This window comes from Aspergillus neoniger (assembly GCF_003184625.1).
Source record: "Aspergillus neoniger CBS 115656 unplaced genomic scaffold BO87scaffold_15, whole genome shotgun sequence".
Lineage (NCBI taxonomy): Eukaryota > Fungi > Ascomycota > Eurotiomycetes > Eurotiales > Aspergillaceae > Aspergillus > Aspergillus neoniger.
Window position 1 is genome coordinate 173138 of NW_020291143.1, and position 14392 is coordinate 187529.

Here is a 14392-nt window from a genome sequence, read left to right on the forward strand (position 1 = left end):
TATACTTGATGCATTCTCCTTGACGCGATCATCCAAGCATAACATTGAAGCCATTGAAGGGCGGTATTTCACTCCCAAGCCCTCTTACCTCCGAACGCGTTCTTCTGAAGGACAATATCAATGAACGGGGGTCAACGCCTGGGAGGCCTGGCTACTTGGGAGCATCCCTGATGACGTGCTGAGAGTGGACATACGAGCTGAAGGGGCACTCCACAACCACTCTACAGTTCTGTTGATAACAGTCCCCATTGAAGTGTGGACCATAATTCCGGATCTTACAGAGTACAATTCTGTATCGCATGTGACGTCTAACAACGAATTTACCGCGGTCAGAGCACTATCTTATACACAAAGAACGGATATCGACGTTGACTACTTGATTGACGGCCATTTGGTATATGATGTATACTACAGTCTATTCTTATTGAACTAGCTTCAGATAGGTTGGATATTCGGGTCAACTTGCTGGTTATAGCATAGTTTCCTTTTCTTTGAAAAAATGAGATATACACTGTTACTATCAATTCTAAATCCACTTCCTGGGCTGTTGCTGTAGTATTATTGTATCAAGATGATCCTCTCAGCTACTTCTGAACGTATTCGTAGATTTGTAATCAATGCTACCATACGGCATACTATCGAGACTGCTATATGAGTTAAAGAGGAACTGCGAAAGTAAACGTCGTGCATCTTCTCATCAAACACAGCAAAGACCCTGCGCTGCTCCAGAACTTCGCAGTTCAAGATCCACACCATCTTTCCCTGGGAGCAATCTATAGCAACCACTCCCTCCATGACATGTTTGGTAGCTACTCGACCTTAAAAAATATGGACTCCACAACCAAGACCAAGGATGAAACGTCAGATAAGGAATTAACCGACTTCATCTCCAAGATCCACGCCAGTCCCGCGATGCTCGATCAGCCAGAAGCGGTAGTGTTCATCATTCGAAAGATAGGCACCTCACTCATGCCCATGGATCTCAAACGCGGCGTTGTACCGGATTTGGCGAAATTATCGCTCTTTCCCATTGATTCCCTAGTTGCAATTGAGCTCCGAGCCTGGGCACGCAATCGACTGAATGTCGAGGTGAAACTTATCGAGATATCATCAATAGAGACAGTGAAGGGCTTTTCGCAGTTGATTATCGATCATGTGAAGGAGAAACTTAGGGTGCTAGCGGAGTAAACCTGAACTAGCGGATACAGCATGGCATGTCTTTCAACACCGAAAAGAGACAGTGTACGTAGTATAGTCTCGTCTATTCTAATTTAGACGCCACCATTTCAGACTAGCATTCTTTTCAAAAATCCCACATTAAACATTACATTCCTTGTCAAAGCTGTCAAAAGGGTTGCATTTCTCCCATGCAAGCCAAGCTAAGCTACCCATCAATTCCCAGAAGTGTCCCCATTCGCCGCATCCACCGTACGAAAAGCCGCAGAATAATAATCATCAATATCACCTGCTGCATCTTTAAACGGCTCTCGATGAGGCTCCGTCACCTTCGATGCCATATTATCCACAGTGGCCGCATTCTTATCATGAACGTATTGAAGGAGCTTGCGAGCCACGGGCAATGCATTCATGTTACGAAAGTGAGGGACCTAAAACAACATCAATCTCACAATGTAAGTCTCGTCACAATCCAGGTTTCTGTGTTTCAGATATATATATATACATAAATGAATAGAAGAAAAGGTGAAAGGTAGTAGACTATTGTACGCACTTTAGTAGCAAACCGATTAACAAGATCCGAAGCAGCGGTTCGGAACTCTACTGTTCCATTGTATAGGGTAGCGCTATCCTCGTCGTCGAATGTCGGGGTGTTCTGTGTATGCGTTTCTAGGTTGTTGGTGAGCTGGTACATCTCATATGCTGTTTGAAGTAGAGGAAATCCCTTCGAGATGCTACCGTCGAAGTTGCTGAGGCGGTTGTTGGCGTTCTGAACCCAGTTTAGAAGATTTTTGTGGTCGGATTGGATGGTGGTGGCATGGGGGCTTGCTTGGGTGGGTGTGAGGATGCATAATAGTAGGGTGAGTAGGGGGAATAAGTTGAGTGGGAGGTGCATTTTGGATTCTAATGATTGAGATTGAGATTGAAGTTGAAAGGCGCAATGGGGTGTTGAGATATGCTGGGTACAGAGTATAAGGGGAGGGGGGAGGTTTATATTCGGAGTGCTGCGCATCATTATTGTGGTTGACAGGGCTTGTTTACATTCGAGTACATGGGCTTTATCCACTTGGTAGGCTACTAGTTGATAGGAATAATGTCCACGGAGTTCAGCTCAGCTATGTTCATCCTGTCATTCGAGGTGCAGTAGAAGTATGGGGGAAAGGTATGAATGGGGGTTCGCAATGCGGTAATGGCATAGGGGATTCACTATGCGCCAGGTATGTCAAGTTAGATGATTGCACTGATTGGAGGCCACCGCAAATGTTAGGGAGAGCATCAGTCAATGTCATGTTCTTCTGGTGTCCCGTTGACAGAGCTGAGGGTAGAGATCAAAGTAGAAATTGTTACACTATGTATGGCTTTCATAGCCTTCATAATTGTGCTGTGGGTCCAAAATACAAATATTCAGATACAGAAAGGCGGAAGGTTGTATGATGTGCCTGACAAAGCCTCACTGAAGGGGGTCTTAATCGAGAAGAGGGCAACTGGAGAATGATTCCGCGCTCACTTATAAGAGAGCACAAATTCGAGAGGCTGGGGAGTATGCGCCCTGCATGATGTTCATCACTGCCCCGGAGAATATTAACCGATACCCTCACTACATCTCTGCTTGCTTTCTCTCTAGTCCGCTTGTTGAACTTAATAGCGAGAGATACCCTGTATTAAGCAATAGACATTGAAGCCTAATTGCGAGCGCGGGGGAGGGTATGTGATTGTGTATGAGACCGGGGCAGATCTGGATGATCAGTTTATAATCATGGGTTAGAACGCCACAGACAGTATATTAGTAGATCAGCATGATGTCTCCTAAGCACAGAAGTAATGTGTTGTTGTGATGGTTTGCTCTCTAAGCAGAACAAAAGAAAGAGAGCCCCTCCGGGTGCAAACCAAACAAACAACCGCCGCCAGACCGTCTCGAAGCTCCGTCGAAAATTCCCAGAACAGCTTCAGGACAGCGTCGTGGCAGTGTCCCCCATTACTACTTTTCTTAATTCTTCCCGGAACTTCAGTGGAAGGATTTTGTCATCATGTCGTTGTCTATGCCTGGTCCCTCCCAGGCTGGTCTCTTCAAGCCTGGGTATCAGAGGTGAGCGAAGCAAAACCCCCCGTTGGTGGAATGTCCCGCCCCTCAGGTCCCTCGAAGCATGGCGGGAGTTTCGTATCAGGCACCGGCAATCCAGGGCAATCCAGCGATGATGCGAATCATTGACTAACATCCTTTTTCTCATAGTCATGATGCCGAAGACGGTGCGGTCATCCGCAACATCGAAGCCTGCCAGGCTATCGCTCAGACCGTGCTCACGTCGCTGGGCCCGTACGGTCGCAACAAGATCGTGATTAACCACCTGCAGAAGATGATCCTCACTTCCGATGCCGCTACGATTCTGCGCGAGTTGGATGTTGTGCACCCCGCTGCCAAGTTGCTCGTGATGGCCAGTCAACAGCAGGATGCGGAGATGGGTGACGGCACCAACATGGTCATCATCCTGGCGGGAGAGTTGCTGAAGAAGGCCGAGGAATTGTTGCGGATGGGTTTGAAGACAAGCGATATCACGCAGGGTTATGAGAAGGCTCAGAACTTCGCTCTTCAGGTGTTGGAAGGTGGGTTGTTTTCGGGTTATGCGTTCTATACTACGTTCAGGGGCTACCGGTCCATTGGCTATCCTGATCGCTTCTCCCGCACTTGCTAACGTATGGATTCATCTCTAGGCCTCGAGGTTGATCGCCTGCAGGATCTTCGCTCTCAGACTGAACTGAGCAAGGCTCTCCGTACCGTTGTCGCCAGCAAGCAGTCCGGAACCGAAGACATCCTGGCCTCCTTGGTTGCCGAGGCCGTCCTCGCCGTCCTCCCCAAGAACCCCGTCAACTTTAACGTCGATAACGTCCGCGTTGTGAAGATCATGGGTGGTAGCTTGGAACAGTCCCGTGTTGTCAAGGGTATGGTCCTTGGTCGTGAGCCCGATGGTGTGGTCAAGAAGGCACAGAAGGCCAAGGTCGGTGTCTTCAGCTGCCCCATTGACATCTCTCAGACCGAGACCAAGGGTACTGTGCTCCTGAAGAACGCGCAGGAGATGTTGGACTTCTCGAAGGGTGAGGAGGAGCGTCTGGAGGCGGCCATCAAGGAGCTGTACGACTCCGGCCTTCGTGTCCTTGTTTGCGGTTCCACGATCGGTGATCTCGCCATGCACTACCTGAACCGTTTCAACATTCTGGTCATCAAGATTTTGTCCAAGTTCGAGCTGCGCCGTCTCTGCCGCGTGGTCGGTGCTACTCCTCTCGCTCGTCTGGGTGCTCCTATGCCCGATGAGATGGGTTCTATCGACATCGTCGAGACCACTGAGATCGGTGGAGACCGTGTCACCGTTTTCCGTCAAGAAGATTCCAACGCTGTTACTCGCACATCTACCATCGTCCTGCGCGGTGCTACCCAGAACCACCTGGATGACGTCGAGCGTGCCATTGACGACGGTGTCAACGCCGTCAAGGCCATCACTAAGGACCCCCGCCTGGTTCCTGGCGCCGGTGCTACCGAGATTCAGCTTGTGGAGAAGATCTCTGCGTTCGCCGATCGCACCCCCGGATTGCCCCAGCACGCTATCCGCAAGTACGCTGAAGCTTTCGAGGTGATCCCTCGTACCCTGGCGGAGTCCGCTGGCTTGGACGCTACTGAGGTTCTCTCTCGTCTCTACACTGCCCACCACCACACGAGCGCCAACGGCGAATCGTCAGAGGAGTCGGAGGAAGAAGGCAGTTCCGAGGAGGAGCCTTACTGGACTACTGGTGTCGATCTGGAGGTGGGACCTTCTTCGACTGGCACTCTTGACACTGTGGATGAAGGTATTCTGGACTTGCTGGCATCTAAGAGCTGGGCCATTAGACTCGCGAGTGAGTCCGCCCGGACAGTCCTCAGTGTCGACCAGATCATCGTTGCTCGACAGGCGGGTGGACCCAAGCCCCCGGGTCCCAACCCCAACTGGGATGAGGACTAAATGTGAGGCGTTGGAGAGCGGTATATTCAATGTGGTCTAAAACTCAAAATGTGATATAGACACGATAATCATGAACATCAACTAACCCGGCATGTCCGGGAGTGTATAATGCTTTTTGTGGTAGTAGTGGTAGTAATATTGTTCATGTGGATGTTTTGGACCAACTAGGATAAGTCAAATTCGATTATGGATTGGCAGTAGATGATTGTAACCATGTGTGGATCTTCCATAACAATGACCATCATCGTGAGAGCGTATACTTGTCTAAGCAGCAGCACTGATAGGCGGGCGGTCAGTCATATCACGTGATGTGACTGGATTTTCCGGGCCGACACTCGACTTTCTTTTCCCGCAAAGGCCTTCTTCGAGCAATTCGATATCTTGAGCAGCTTCAATTCCTTGGTCACCCTCCCCTCACGGTCCTACGTCTCTCCCTGTTTCCGTTCTGTTCGCCTTCACCTCCCGTCCATTATGTCCGTTTCCGCCCAGGCCGCAGCTCGCTGCTGCAGACAGATCGTCCGCCCTACCGCTTCTCTGCGCCTTGCTCCCACGACATACCTGTCCCAGCGCACACTCAGCCGGAGATGGCAATCCACTGAGGCGGAGGCTGCTGCTGCTCCTGCCAACCCCAAAATCACCCAGATTGTCGACCAGATCAGCCAATTGACCCTGTTGGAGACCGCCGACCTCGTCTCCACCCTGAAGGTGCGTTGTTTTGCTCCCCCGGGCCTGTGTCGCAAACTCCGCATCGTGCCTATTGCGGGCTGTATCCCATCCAGTGTGATGGACTGACGCCCATCGAATCACATTGAGCTCAATACTAACATGCACGTTGTCATTCTAGACCCGCCTGAACATCCCCGACCTCCCCGTTGGCGGTTTCGCCATGGGCGCTGCTCCCGCCGCTCCCGCCGCTGCTGAGGAAGAGGAGGCTGCTCCCGCCCAGCAGGAGAAGACCCTGTTCAACCTGAAGCTCGAGTCCGTCGACGCCTCCTCCAAGGCCAAGGTCATCAAGGAGATCAAGACCCTCCTCGGCCTGTCCCTGGTCGACAGCAAGAAGTTCGTCGAGTCCGTTCCCAAGGTCCTGAAGGAGTCTGTGCCCAAGGAGGAGGCCGAGAAGATCGTGGAGACCCTCAAGGCTGTGGGCGCCAAGGCCACTATGGACTAAACTGGGACCTATATACTACTCTCTGCTTTCGGGGACTTTTTTTTTAATGCTACCGGGTCACCCTAAGCTTTCATCTTTCCACAACCCCTCCTCCGTTCTGAGCGGATGAGCGGAGAGGGGGGAAAGGGAAGAGGGAGAGGCTACCTGTGGATGGTCTGGACGTTGTGATTGGACTGCATCTCATCATGCTGGAGTTTTGTCTTGCACCACCCTTTTTTTCTCTATTCCGTCATGTATTGTCTGTGTGTTTTTATCCTATCTCTTTTCTTTTCTCCGTCATATATCTCTTAAGACTGTTCTGATATAAACCGGAAAGCGGGAAAAAGGCGGCGAGTGTACATTATTATCGCATTGAATGGACAATGTTGAAACAAGCTGGAAGGGGTTCTTTTTTTGGCGTGCAAAGCCCCCACGGGGACGTCATGAGCACTGGTAGATCTGTCGCTTGGACGATCGGTCCTAGGAGAGCTGTCAAACCACCACCTCGCCCATATTTCGTAGCTATAATCTCCTCTTCGTACAATTCAAGACTCATACATCTCAACCATATGCAAATAAGAAAGTTGTTACGCACCATCATTACCGATTGCAGTAAACCCGTGAACCGGCGGGCCAGGAACGAACCATGAGAATTTCCCTGCCGGAGCCACGGCGCGCGCCCGACTTTGGCTCCGCCCGGCGAACTGTACTATCAACCCAACTTCGCCTTTACTTCAGCGCGACTTGCACCTCCCATATTGTCATTTCCTTTTCTACTTTCGCAGTAATATGTGCAGTTAAGCTTTATTGTTATTGTTATTATCCTTACGGTTTTCATGTACTGCTAAGCTACGTAGTTGTACTTCGAGTTTGAATGACAGATCTGATTTCATATATCTGAACTTAGTACTACTACAAGTGTTGTGCTATGACTGTAAGTACAGACTATTACTACCAATCTCTACAAATTGAAAGTACTAACTAAGTAGCAACTAGTAGACATGGCGTGCAAAGAGCGTGGAAATTACTAGTGAAGATGGTGATCACTTGGTACTACGTTGATTACATCGTGGTGCTGTTCTTTAATCAAATTTCATTGCCCTACTGCCAGTTCACATGATAGATTATAGTATACTAGGATTACTTATTCAGTACCCAGCTAGTCAGAAATATTAGTAGGGGAGAGACAGGATTTATGCAACAATTGGACGTCTTTATATATTCACTAATACTATGTATCGACCTTTGTATCTCTTTGCAGCAATGACTGGTGACATGTAGAGTTTCCTGTCTATTCCTTGCATCAATATAAATATCAACTAACAGCCTGCATCTCTTTCATCTGAGTGCCCTATCCAAACTCCATATCTCATCGATATAACCTAGTAACAGCATCATATATAACCTTTCATAACCATCTTTCCAGAAGCCAGATTCGAGAGAAGATATCATGGAAGAAAAAGGAATCATAATTTGCAAGCGGGCGAGGGGAGAGAGAGAGAGGAAAGAACACTGGAGGGGGAAAGAAAAGAAAAGAAGGGACAAGAAGCAGATCAATCCAATCCGTAAGATTCCCGACCAGCGCTGCGTTCACTCATTCATCCGTACCATATTCATTCTCGCTGACATGTCACCTCCGTCGACCCTTGCCTTTCCCCTTTCCCCTGGTCTTGAGTTCAACAAATCCTAATTCCTTAAGACCCTCTGTGAGACGTGATGAGTCTCGCATCCCGGGGAAGTCTTTGGCAGGGTACACGCGAAACGGATCGGACCATACTTCAGCAAGGACGGGCATCGATTGACCCGTGTCCTCAACGAGGCCCCAATTCATAAGCCGGAACTGTAAGCGGTACAGTCCAGCTGTACGTACGGAGAGATCGGAGAATATGAAGAATGCTGCGGGCTGTTGGGCTCCCTTGGAGGTTAATGGAGCAAGTTGAACTCTTCGTTCCGGTAGGTGATAATCAAATGTTGATGGATGATTTGGGGCAGTTGTTGGATCGGGATCTTCATCGACAAAGAAAGGGGAGACAAATGCTTTGCCCGAAAGCAATGGTGTAGATTGGCCGGGAGCAGTTCCGAGACGATCCTCTCGAAGGGCACTATCACCATCCATGTCGGACGAAATCGATCCTCGCGTTTCGGGAACCAGGAAGCAGCCAACGGTAAAGCGCGGATCTTGGAGGATATCGATATCATCTGATGTGCTGGGGTCAAAGTCCGTTAATAGCAGCTGCAGAATTGGAGGCGGATCTACAGGGCGGCGGTCTCGGTCTCCGGCACCACAAGCCCGGGCTGCGAGGGGCTGTTGTCGAATGAAGAGGTGATAGCGTGATGTCGTGGAGGTTCTTCGTGGCGGAGGTGATGGAGTTGGAGAATGGTGAAGTAACCTTTCAAACCCAGAAGGCATGCTGGACGTGGTGTGTCGCTGATGCTGTTGTGCCTGGGATTTTATGGGTGGTGCGAGCGCAGGATACATTGCTGAGCTCTCCTCAGAGTGAACGGGGCTTGGAAAGGTCGCTGAGCTGCTACTGTACCTGTATAAATCCTATCAGCACAATGGTTCTCAAGGGAGTTACGAAGCACCACAGCTCGAGGCGAAATAGCGGGAGTATGCACATTTAACCACGATCATGGCATCATAACTCCAGGCAGATAAGACTAGGGCCTTTTTTTGGAAAAAGAAAGGGGTTTATACTGAGACTCCACATCATTTGTCCGCGTCCCGGAAATAGAACCAATAGAACCGCGACTGTAACTGGGGGAATCCTGATAAGGGCTAGAGACAGAGGTTGAAGCGGAGGCATACTCCGCGCCTCTCATGGCATTTGACCTTTGGGCCCCATACTGAGGAAAGACACTATGATTGGCAACCGGTAGTGGCGAAGGGTTAAATTTGGGGTCTGCGAGGCTGTCCCAAGTTCTGCCGTGATAAGGAGCCCTGGAGTTTGATGCGGGATGCATATAAGTCGGAGCGTAGCCCTGATTGTCAGGATAGAGGAAGCGTGGGGGATCTTCCAGAGTGTGGAATCGATTTGGCATCGTCAACATCTGGTGATCGTCACCAGCGGCGTAGGATCTTGCATCCGACGGTTGACCACTGGATGCGGGATACATCCATTGCGGTAGCGGGGTTCGAGACATCTATGCAATTTGTGCGGACGTTTGGGGGTCCGTACAATTTTTTTCTTTCTTCTAGGACCTGCTCTCGCTGTAAAGTGCCAAAAGCTGATCTCCCGTTGTGTTCGCGGGCTAGGCATCCACAATAGGGAACGCCAAAATGGTCAAGCAAGGTTTGGTCAACTTAGAAGAAAAGGTGGAATGAGGCCCGATATGGGAAGAACAATCGACAGGGGTCAGAAGCCCGCTGGGACAAATTGGCCATGTACTACGTAACGGTATACCCAGCGCCAAAGATTTTCCAGAGTTCACAGATTAACTGTGTGCGGTAGGTTTTAAGATGCTTCCTTTAAGGCCAAAGGTGCAAATAACATGACCTGACGTGGGCGGTTGTTCCAACCTACCGAAGTAGCTGGCTGAGGTGATATGCATATGTTAGCTCTCTTTGATGATTCTCAAAGGCAGACCACAAAGCAATTGTCTGAGGAGGGTCCCGAAGCACGGAAAAAGGTAGTCAAGACGAAGGAGGAAAAAGAAAAGGGGACTGCCCACCTCTGCCCAACCAGATCGTAGCACGACTCACACCGGCGCGCAAGTAGCGGCAAGGCAAGCAACTGGAGTAGTGACCCTGTAGAAACGTGAAGTAAGCGTGTCTGATGACCACCCCAGAAGGAGGAAGAATGGCCAGGAGCGTGGTACTAACCCTAAGCCAAGCAGTAAAATACCAAGTGTTTATTGGCACTCTATAGTTGCCTGTGGCCGTGCAAGAAAAGAAATGGATCTGGGGAAACGGGTTGGTCGATGCTTTTGTGAGAGCCTGTGCGTGCCCACTGCGTATGTGTGTGGCATTGTGAAAAATTCAGACATGCAGCAACACTGCGTCCCTGACAGGATCCGGCCGTGTATATCCCCGAATCTTTGAAATCTTTATTCCATCATGAGTTTCTCCGATATCCCAATATTCCCGTATTTAACAAAGAAGCGTAGGTTTTGCTAGTGCCCAGTGTGTTGGTCTGTACACTGCCCGGAACTCTGCGCGACCATCGCAATTACTAGTAAGGTTCCAGTAGAGGAGCCACTTCTGTTATGGGTCCCTTTGGGTTCTGCAGACGACGCAGTATGACGGCCCTGCGGAAAATCATTGGCCAAAGCAATAAAAGACTGACCCTGGTATGCCGTGGGCATCTCGTATTCGTCGAAGTGGTAAGCAGTATCTTAAGGAGGGACTATCTTCCTTGCGATGGCCAATAACGGAATAGGATCCCGTATATGCAACGAATCGCTTGCTAAGTGCCTAGTCAAAGGCGTGAACTGTGTTTACCAAGGCGCCCAATTATTACCCACTTCCCGGGGAACTAGGGCGATCTGCTGCCGAAGGATTTAATTTTTAAATGCGCGATGATCTGGAAGCCCAGCAGGAACCATCGGGTGAGATGTTCGACTCCGTGAGCCAGGTTCCAACGAGTGAGCAGCGACAAGCCAGGAAAGAACAGGGAATGAAAGCGCAGATCGAGTATAATCGATCAGTTGATTGGCAAGAATATAATTCCATGTACGCCGTAAGCCGTGCGGTTCAGATTGCTGGGATCGCTATCCGTGGTCGCCATCATCGTTAGATACTCTGCAGCCCGTCCACGCAATGCAACTAGATGGGCCTCCAGCAGCTGATCGGTGCAAGGAATAAATGGTCTATACTGATGATTTGCGAGCCTCGGCATTCCCGGCACAGACCTGTCCTGCAGCTCGGAAAGGAAGTAGGAAAAAGGAAGATGGTGCTGCAAGATTCGTAGAGAAACGGCTAGAAGACTGTATGGTGGAGTCCAGATCTAGACGCTCACCGTTGTTTTTTCAACTATCGACCATATACAGAGCACTATTCCTGGAAGGGTGTGGTGATAGATGTCGCCCATGAACCCCCGGGACAATTATTGAGCTTGGGACAAGGGCCATTGACCGCAAAAGCCGGACACGGCCGTCGGGGATCTTTCCGCACGCTAGGCGAATACCGCTGTTCAGCTGCTTAGTGTCGGAACTGCGAACTCCATCCGACAATGTTCAGGTTACTTTTGCGCCCACGTCTTTAGCATGAAACCAGGGCCCTGCATACTGAGCTTGTTGCATGCCTAAGCCAGGAGCAGCTTTAACATAGCAAACAAGGACGAATATGGAGTATGGTGGTGGGCGTGTCCAGCCCCGTTCTCCCAGGCCCGCGAGTATTGCCGATTTGTCATTGCTGGTCGTGGATACCGGGGTCTTTTGCACGGGCCGTTTCGAATCTAAGACTATTATATAGTGAGCTTTTCTCCGCAACAACCATCGAATTCGCTGATCATTACTGGTCCAGAAGCACACCGGACCACAAATGATAAAACAAGCGGGCCAATTGGTCAGATAATTTGCAATAACGGAACTACAGAGGAGGAAAGAAGAAGGGAGGTGAGCTGGCTTACTTCTGGTGGGGACCTCAAAAACCACTTCCAATTCTGATCTCAGTGAAGCCCGAGAACCCCGTTGGGTGCGCTCCGGATTTCCTGTAGTGAGATCCTGGGACATACTCATTCACACATTGTGGCTAAGGTACAAGGTTTGATGCCTATCCTTGCAATGGAAGATCGATCGGTGGTCACCGCCACATATCACACTGGATGTTTCATCTCAGCTGATTTGTGTTATCGTAACCCCCTCTGGTGCTGCGGGGAAGCAATCCTAGTCGGCGACAGAAGTACTTTTCGTGCATTAGCCCTGTAACAACTGTTCACCATTCCCTCTTGGGTGGACGGGCTACTGTATGTGTGGTTGCCTTGCCGACAACCATGAATGATGTGTCACATCCTTGACTGTTGGATGACTTGATCGATGGCCAGAATTGGCTGAGTGCTGATGAGTCAACAACCACCGTCAGACAGATGGAACTATTACCGAGTACCGACACACCTATGCAGCGTTCTATTTCCCGGAATCCGGGTGTGCCTCATGCACACTAAGGGTATCCAGTGTCCACACCTTTCTGTGTTCCTACCCAGGCAGTCATGGGTCTGGCCTTTTGGAATCCCGGAAGCTGCAATTGCAGTGCAGTGGCTAGTGTGTAGATTGGGTGCTACGGCGATGATCCTGTTCGTGCGTCATGACCGTCCACAGATAGTGCATAATCGTGAGCTTCTTGCTTATTCCCAGGAGTTTCCTCCGGGGGAGAATATCCTCCACTTTGTTTTTTTTCCCATCGCCGATATGGATATTCTCTTAGTTGGAACAAATGGAGACATGGCCCGGACGCTGAGGTCGGATGCCAATTAACGCTGCGCGTTGCCAGCCACACTTCATTTGCCTGTAGAAGGCAACTAGGACGGAGAACCCGTGTAGGAAGCGAGCCACGGAGATACTCCTTGAGTAAACTATCGCCAGAGGCAACCAAAAGGAAAAGATTTGTCAGGAACCGAAGGTATTATTCGACCAGCAGTCTGCACGCATGCGGTTCATTTCAAAGGAAGGCTGGAAATGAGTGACTTACGGGGAAAGAAGGCGTTTCTCCGATTGGGCCCTGGGAAAAGTCCGTGGGAATCGGAGATCTCCAGTTTGCAAGAGAGCGGAGGAGTTGCTGCGATCTCGTCGACCTGTCGATTGCCGCATTACGAAAAGGAAGGGGGGATCAAGTGACTTGGCCCAACGTTCGCCTTCCGCCGCCGTATAGCAGCAACTGCTCCCGGCAACCCAACCGCAATATTCTCCTCCAGCCAGCTCAAGTTTCCCTTCACCATTCCCACGCATCTTAATTAGCCACCCGCCAATCCTACTAAAAGCCGTTCCATATGGAATGGTACTGTATCTACCTACGGATATGACAAATCATGATACATGAAGAGGAAATAACACAAGGCAAGTTGATACCAATAGAGTGTGGGAATGCGGCCACTAAATCTTAGACAAACCTTACCTATAGACATCCTACCTAACTAACTAACAAGTATTTGCCCTCCGGTCTCACCGGATGATTTGAGTGCCCAAGGTTCTGGCCGAAGTACGGGCCGCCCGCCTCGCGTCGAGACAGCCTTTGGGCTCTACACGCCAGCGACACTTTGGGTTCTGAAAATCTCCCTGGACGGCTCATGCAAGAATGCCTTCGTTATGGACCACAGCATACAATCGGGAAGATCAAGAATATGGATCGATGCTCTGTCTTCGTTGGGGCCGTTTCTTGGAGAAAAAGCAAAAGAGCACACCGAATCCTGGACGCATCAGCTCCCCTGCTAGGGCGACGTGGAAGCCTCGATCGCGAACTAATGGCGCAACCCTGCAAGAAAAGATCTTCGAAATCTTACGGGTCGATGGATTATCGACCTTCCTATTTAGTCTAATAGTCTGCGTCGACAAAGGGCTGCTGCGAGCAAGGGAGCCAGGATACCCTGACTCTCAAAGCTGACAAGCTTGCCTTGGCTTTCAGTCGTCCGCACTGACCTTGCACCTGAACCTAGGATATCCTGGCTGTCTCTTCGTTTTGTCTTGCGGTACCCTGCGTGTGCTCTTAGCGCGGGCCACAGCAACTTGCACACCTGAAACTACTCCGAACAGAAAGGATAATCCTTGTCTAGGAGGCGTTTGTATTGTACGTACGCTTTGAATCAAATTGGCAATCCGTACATACACGGAAGATGTCTTCATATAATCGATGGTCTCAGCTTAATACCCAAACCTAACCACAAAAGGTGAGTCAACCGCTACCAATACACTTACAACCTTACAGCATGTTGTGTGGGATGTAGACGTGACAGCCAGAGACCGCTAGAAATCCTATTGTATTGATAGGGCACTAGAGAAAGTAGCAATGCCACCAGAGACTCTTTGGAATCAGTGACCAGATTGTGCTGCAGGCTACCCAAACGGTGAAGAGTAAACCTATGTTGTGCGAGAAGCATATCAGCAATCGGTATTCTACCAGCCTGCTTCGTGTCTTGAGGGTTTGCTC

At 49.9% G+C, this 14392-nt stretch overlaps 7 protein-coding genes across 7 annotated transcripts; 4 read left to right on the forward strand and 3 right to left on the reverse strand.

Moving 5' to 3' along the window:
* Positions 1-828: 828 nt before the first annotated feature.
* On the forward strand, positions 829-1188 carry BO87DRAFT_425713 (uncharacterized protein; the record flags this gene model as incomplete). Its single annotated transcript, XM_025627321.1, has 1 exon — positions 829-1188. One exon carries the CDS (start codon positions 829-831, stop codon positions 1186-1188), a length of 360 nt encoding a protein of 119 aa, XP_025479932.1.
* Positions 1189-1391: 203 nt separating this feature from the next.
* BO87DRAFT_435643 (cell wall mannoprotein 1 family protein) lies at positions 1392-2071 on the reverse strand (the record flags this gene model as incomplete). Its single annotated transcript, XM_025627777.1, has 2 exons — positions 1392-1607; positions 1730-2071. The coding sequence occupies 2 exons, from the start codon at positions 2069-2071 to the stop codon at positions 1392-1394; spliced, it is 558 nt and encodes a 185-aa protein (XP_025479933.1).
* Positions 2072-3087: 1016 nt separating this feature from the next.
* Positions 3088-5357, forward strand: BO87DRAFT_334027 (chaperonin-containing T-complex subunit CCT8). The gene is made up of 3 exons (XM_025620433.1): positions 3088-3262; positions 3407-3777; positions 3886-5357. The coding sequence occupies exons 1-3, from the start codon at positions 3204-3206 to the stop codon at positions 5163-5165; spliced, it is 1710 nt and encodes a 569-aa protein (XP_025479934.1). The 5' UTR covers positions 3088-3203; the 3' UTR covers positions 5166-5357.
* Positions 5358-5527: 170 nt separating this feature from the next.
* On the forward strand, positions 5528-6810 carry BO87DRAFT_334031 (mitochondrial 54S ribosomal protein bL12m). Its single transcript, XM_025620434.1, has 2 exons — positions 5528-5870; positions 6010-6810. Exons 1-2 carry the CDS (start codon positions 5637-5639, stop codon positions 6331-6333), a joined length of 558 nt encoding a protein of 185 aa, XP_025479935.1. The 5' UTR covers positions 5528-5636; the 3' UTR covers positions 6334-6810.
* A 1132-nt stretch (positions 6811-7942) lies between these two features.
* On the reverse strand, positions 7943-9456 carry BO87DRAFT_425717 (velvet factor family protein; the record flags this gene model as incomplete). Its single annotated transcript, XM_025627322.1, has 2 exons — positions 7943-8849; positions 9011-9456. 2 exons carry the CDS (start codon positions 9454-9456, stop codon positions 7943-7945), a joined length of 1353 nt encoding a protein of 450 aa, XP_025479936.1.
* Positions 9457-11353: 1897 nt separating this feature from the next.
* On the reverse strand, positions 11354-12281 carry BO87DRAFT_358331 (uncharacterized protein). Its single transcript, XM_025621462.1, has one exon. The coding sequence runs from the start codon at positions 11989-11991 to the stop codon at positions 11488-11490; it is 504 nt and encodes a 167-aa protein (XP_025479937.1). The 5' UTR covers positions 11992-12281; the 3' UTR covers positions 11354-11487.
* A 941-nt stretch (positions 12282-13222) lies between these two features.
* On the forward strand, positions 13223-14110 carry BO87DRAFT_376344 (uncharacterized protein). Its single transcript, XM_025623273.1, has 2 exons — positions 13223-13305; positions 13370-14110. Exon 2 carries the CDS (start codon positions 13544-13546, stop codon positions 13847-13849), a length of 306 nt encoding a protein of 101 aa, XP_025479938.1. The 5' UTR covers positions 13223-13305; positions 13370-13543; the 3' UTR covers positions 13850-14110.
* Positions 14111-14392: the final 282 nt, after the last annotated feature.

Coding starts and splice junctions, on each gene's coding strand:
- BO87DRAFT_334027 (XM_025620433.1), top strand. CDS start 3,204: ATGTCGTTGTCTATGCCTGGTCCCTCCCAGGCTGGTCTCTTCAAGCCT. Junction 3,263..3,406: donor TTCAAGCCTGGGTATCAGAG/GTGAGCGAAGCA, acceptor TTTTTCTCATAG/TCATGATGCCGAAGACGGTG. Junction 3,778..3,885: donor CGCTCTTCAGGTGTTGGAAG/GTGGGTTGTTTT, acceptor ATTCATCTCTAG/GCCTCGAGGTTGATCGCCTG.
- BO87DRAFT_334031 (XM_025620434.1), top strand. CDS start 5,637: ATGTCCGTTTCCGCCCAGGCCGCAGCTCGCTGCTGCAGACAGATCGTC. Junction 5,871..6,009: donor ACCTCGTCTCCACCCTGAAG/GTGCGTTGTTTT, acceptor TTGTCATTCTAG/ACCCGCCTGAACATCCCCGA.
- BO87DRAFT_358331 (XM_025621462.1), bottom strand. CDS start 11,991: ATGAGTATGTCCCAGGATCTCACTACAGGAAATCCGGAGCGCACCCAA.
- BO87DRAFT_376344 (XM_025623273.1), top strand. CDS start 13,544: ATGCCTTCGTTATGGACCACAGCATACAATCGGGAAGATCAAGAATAT.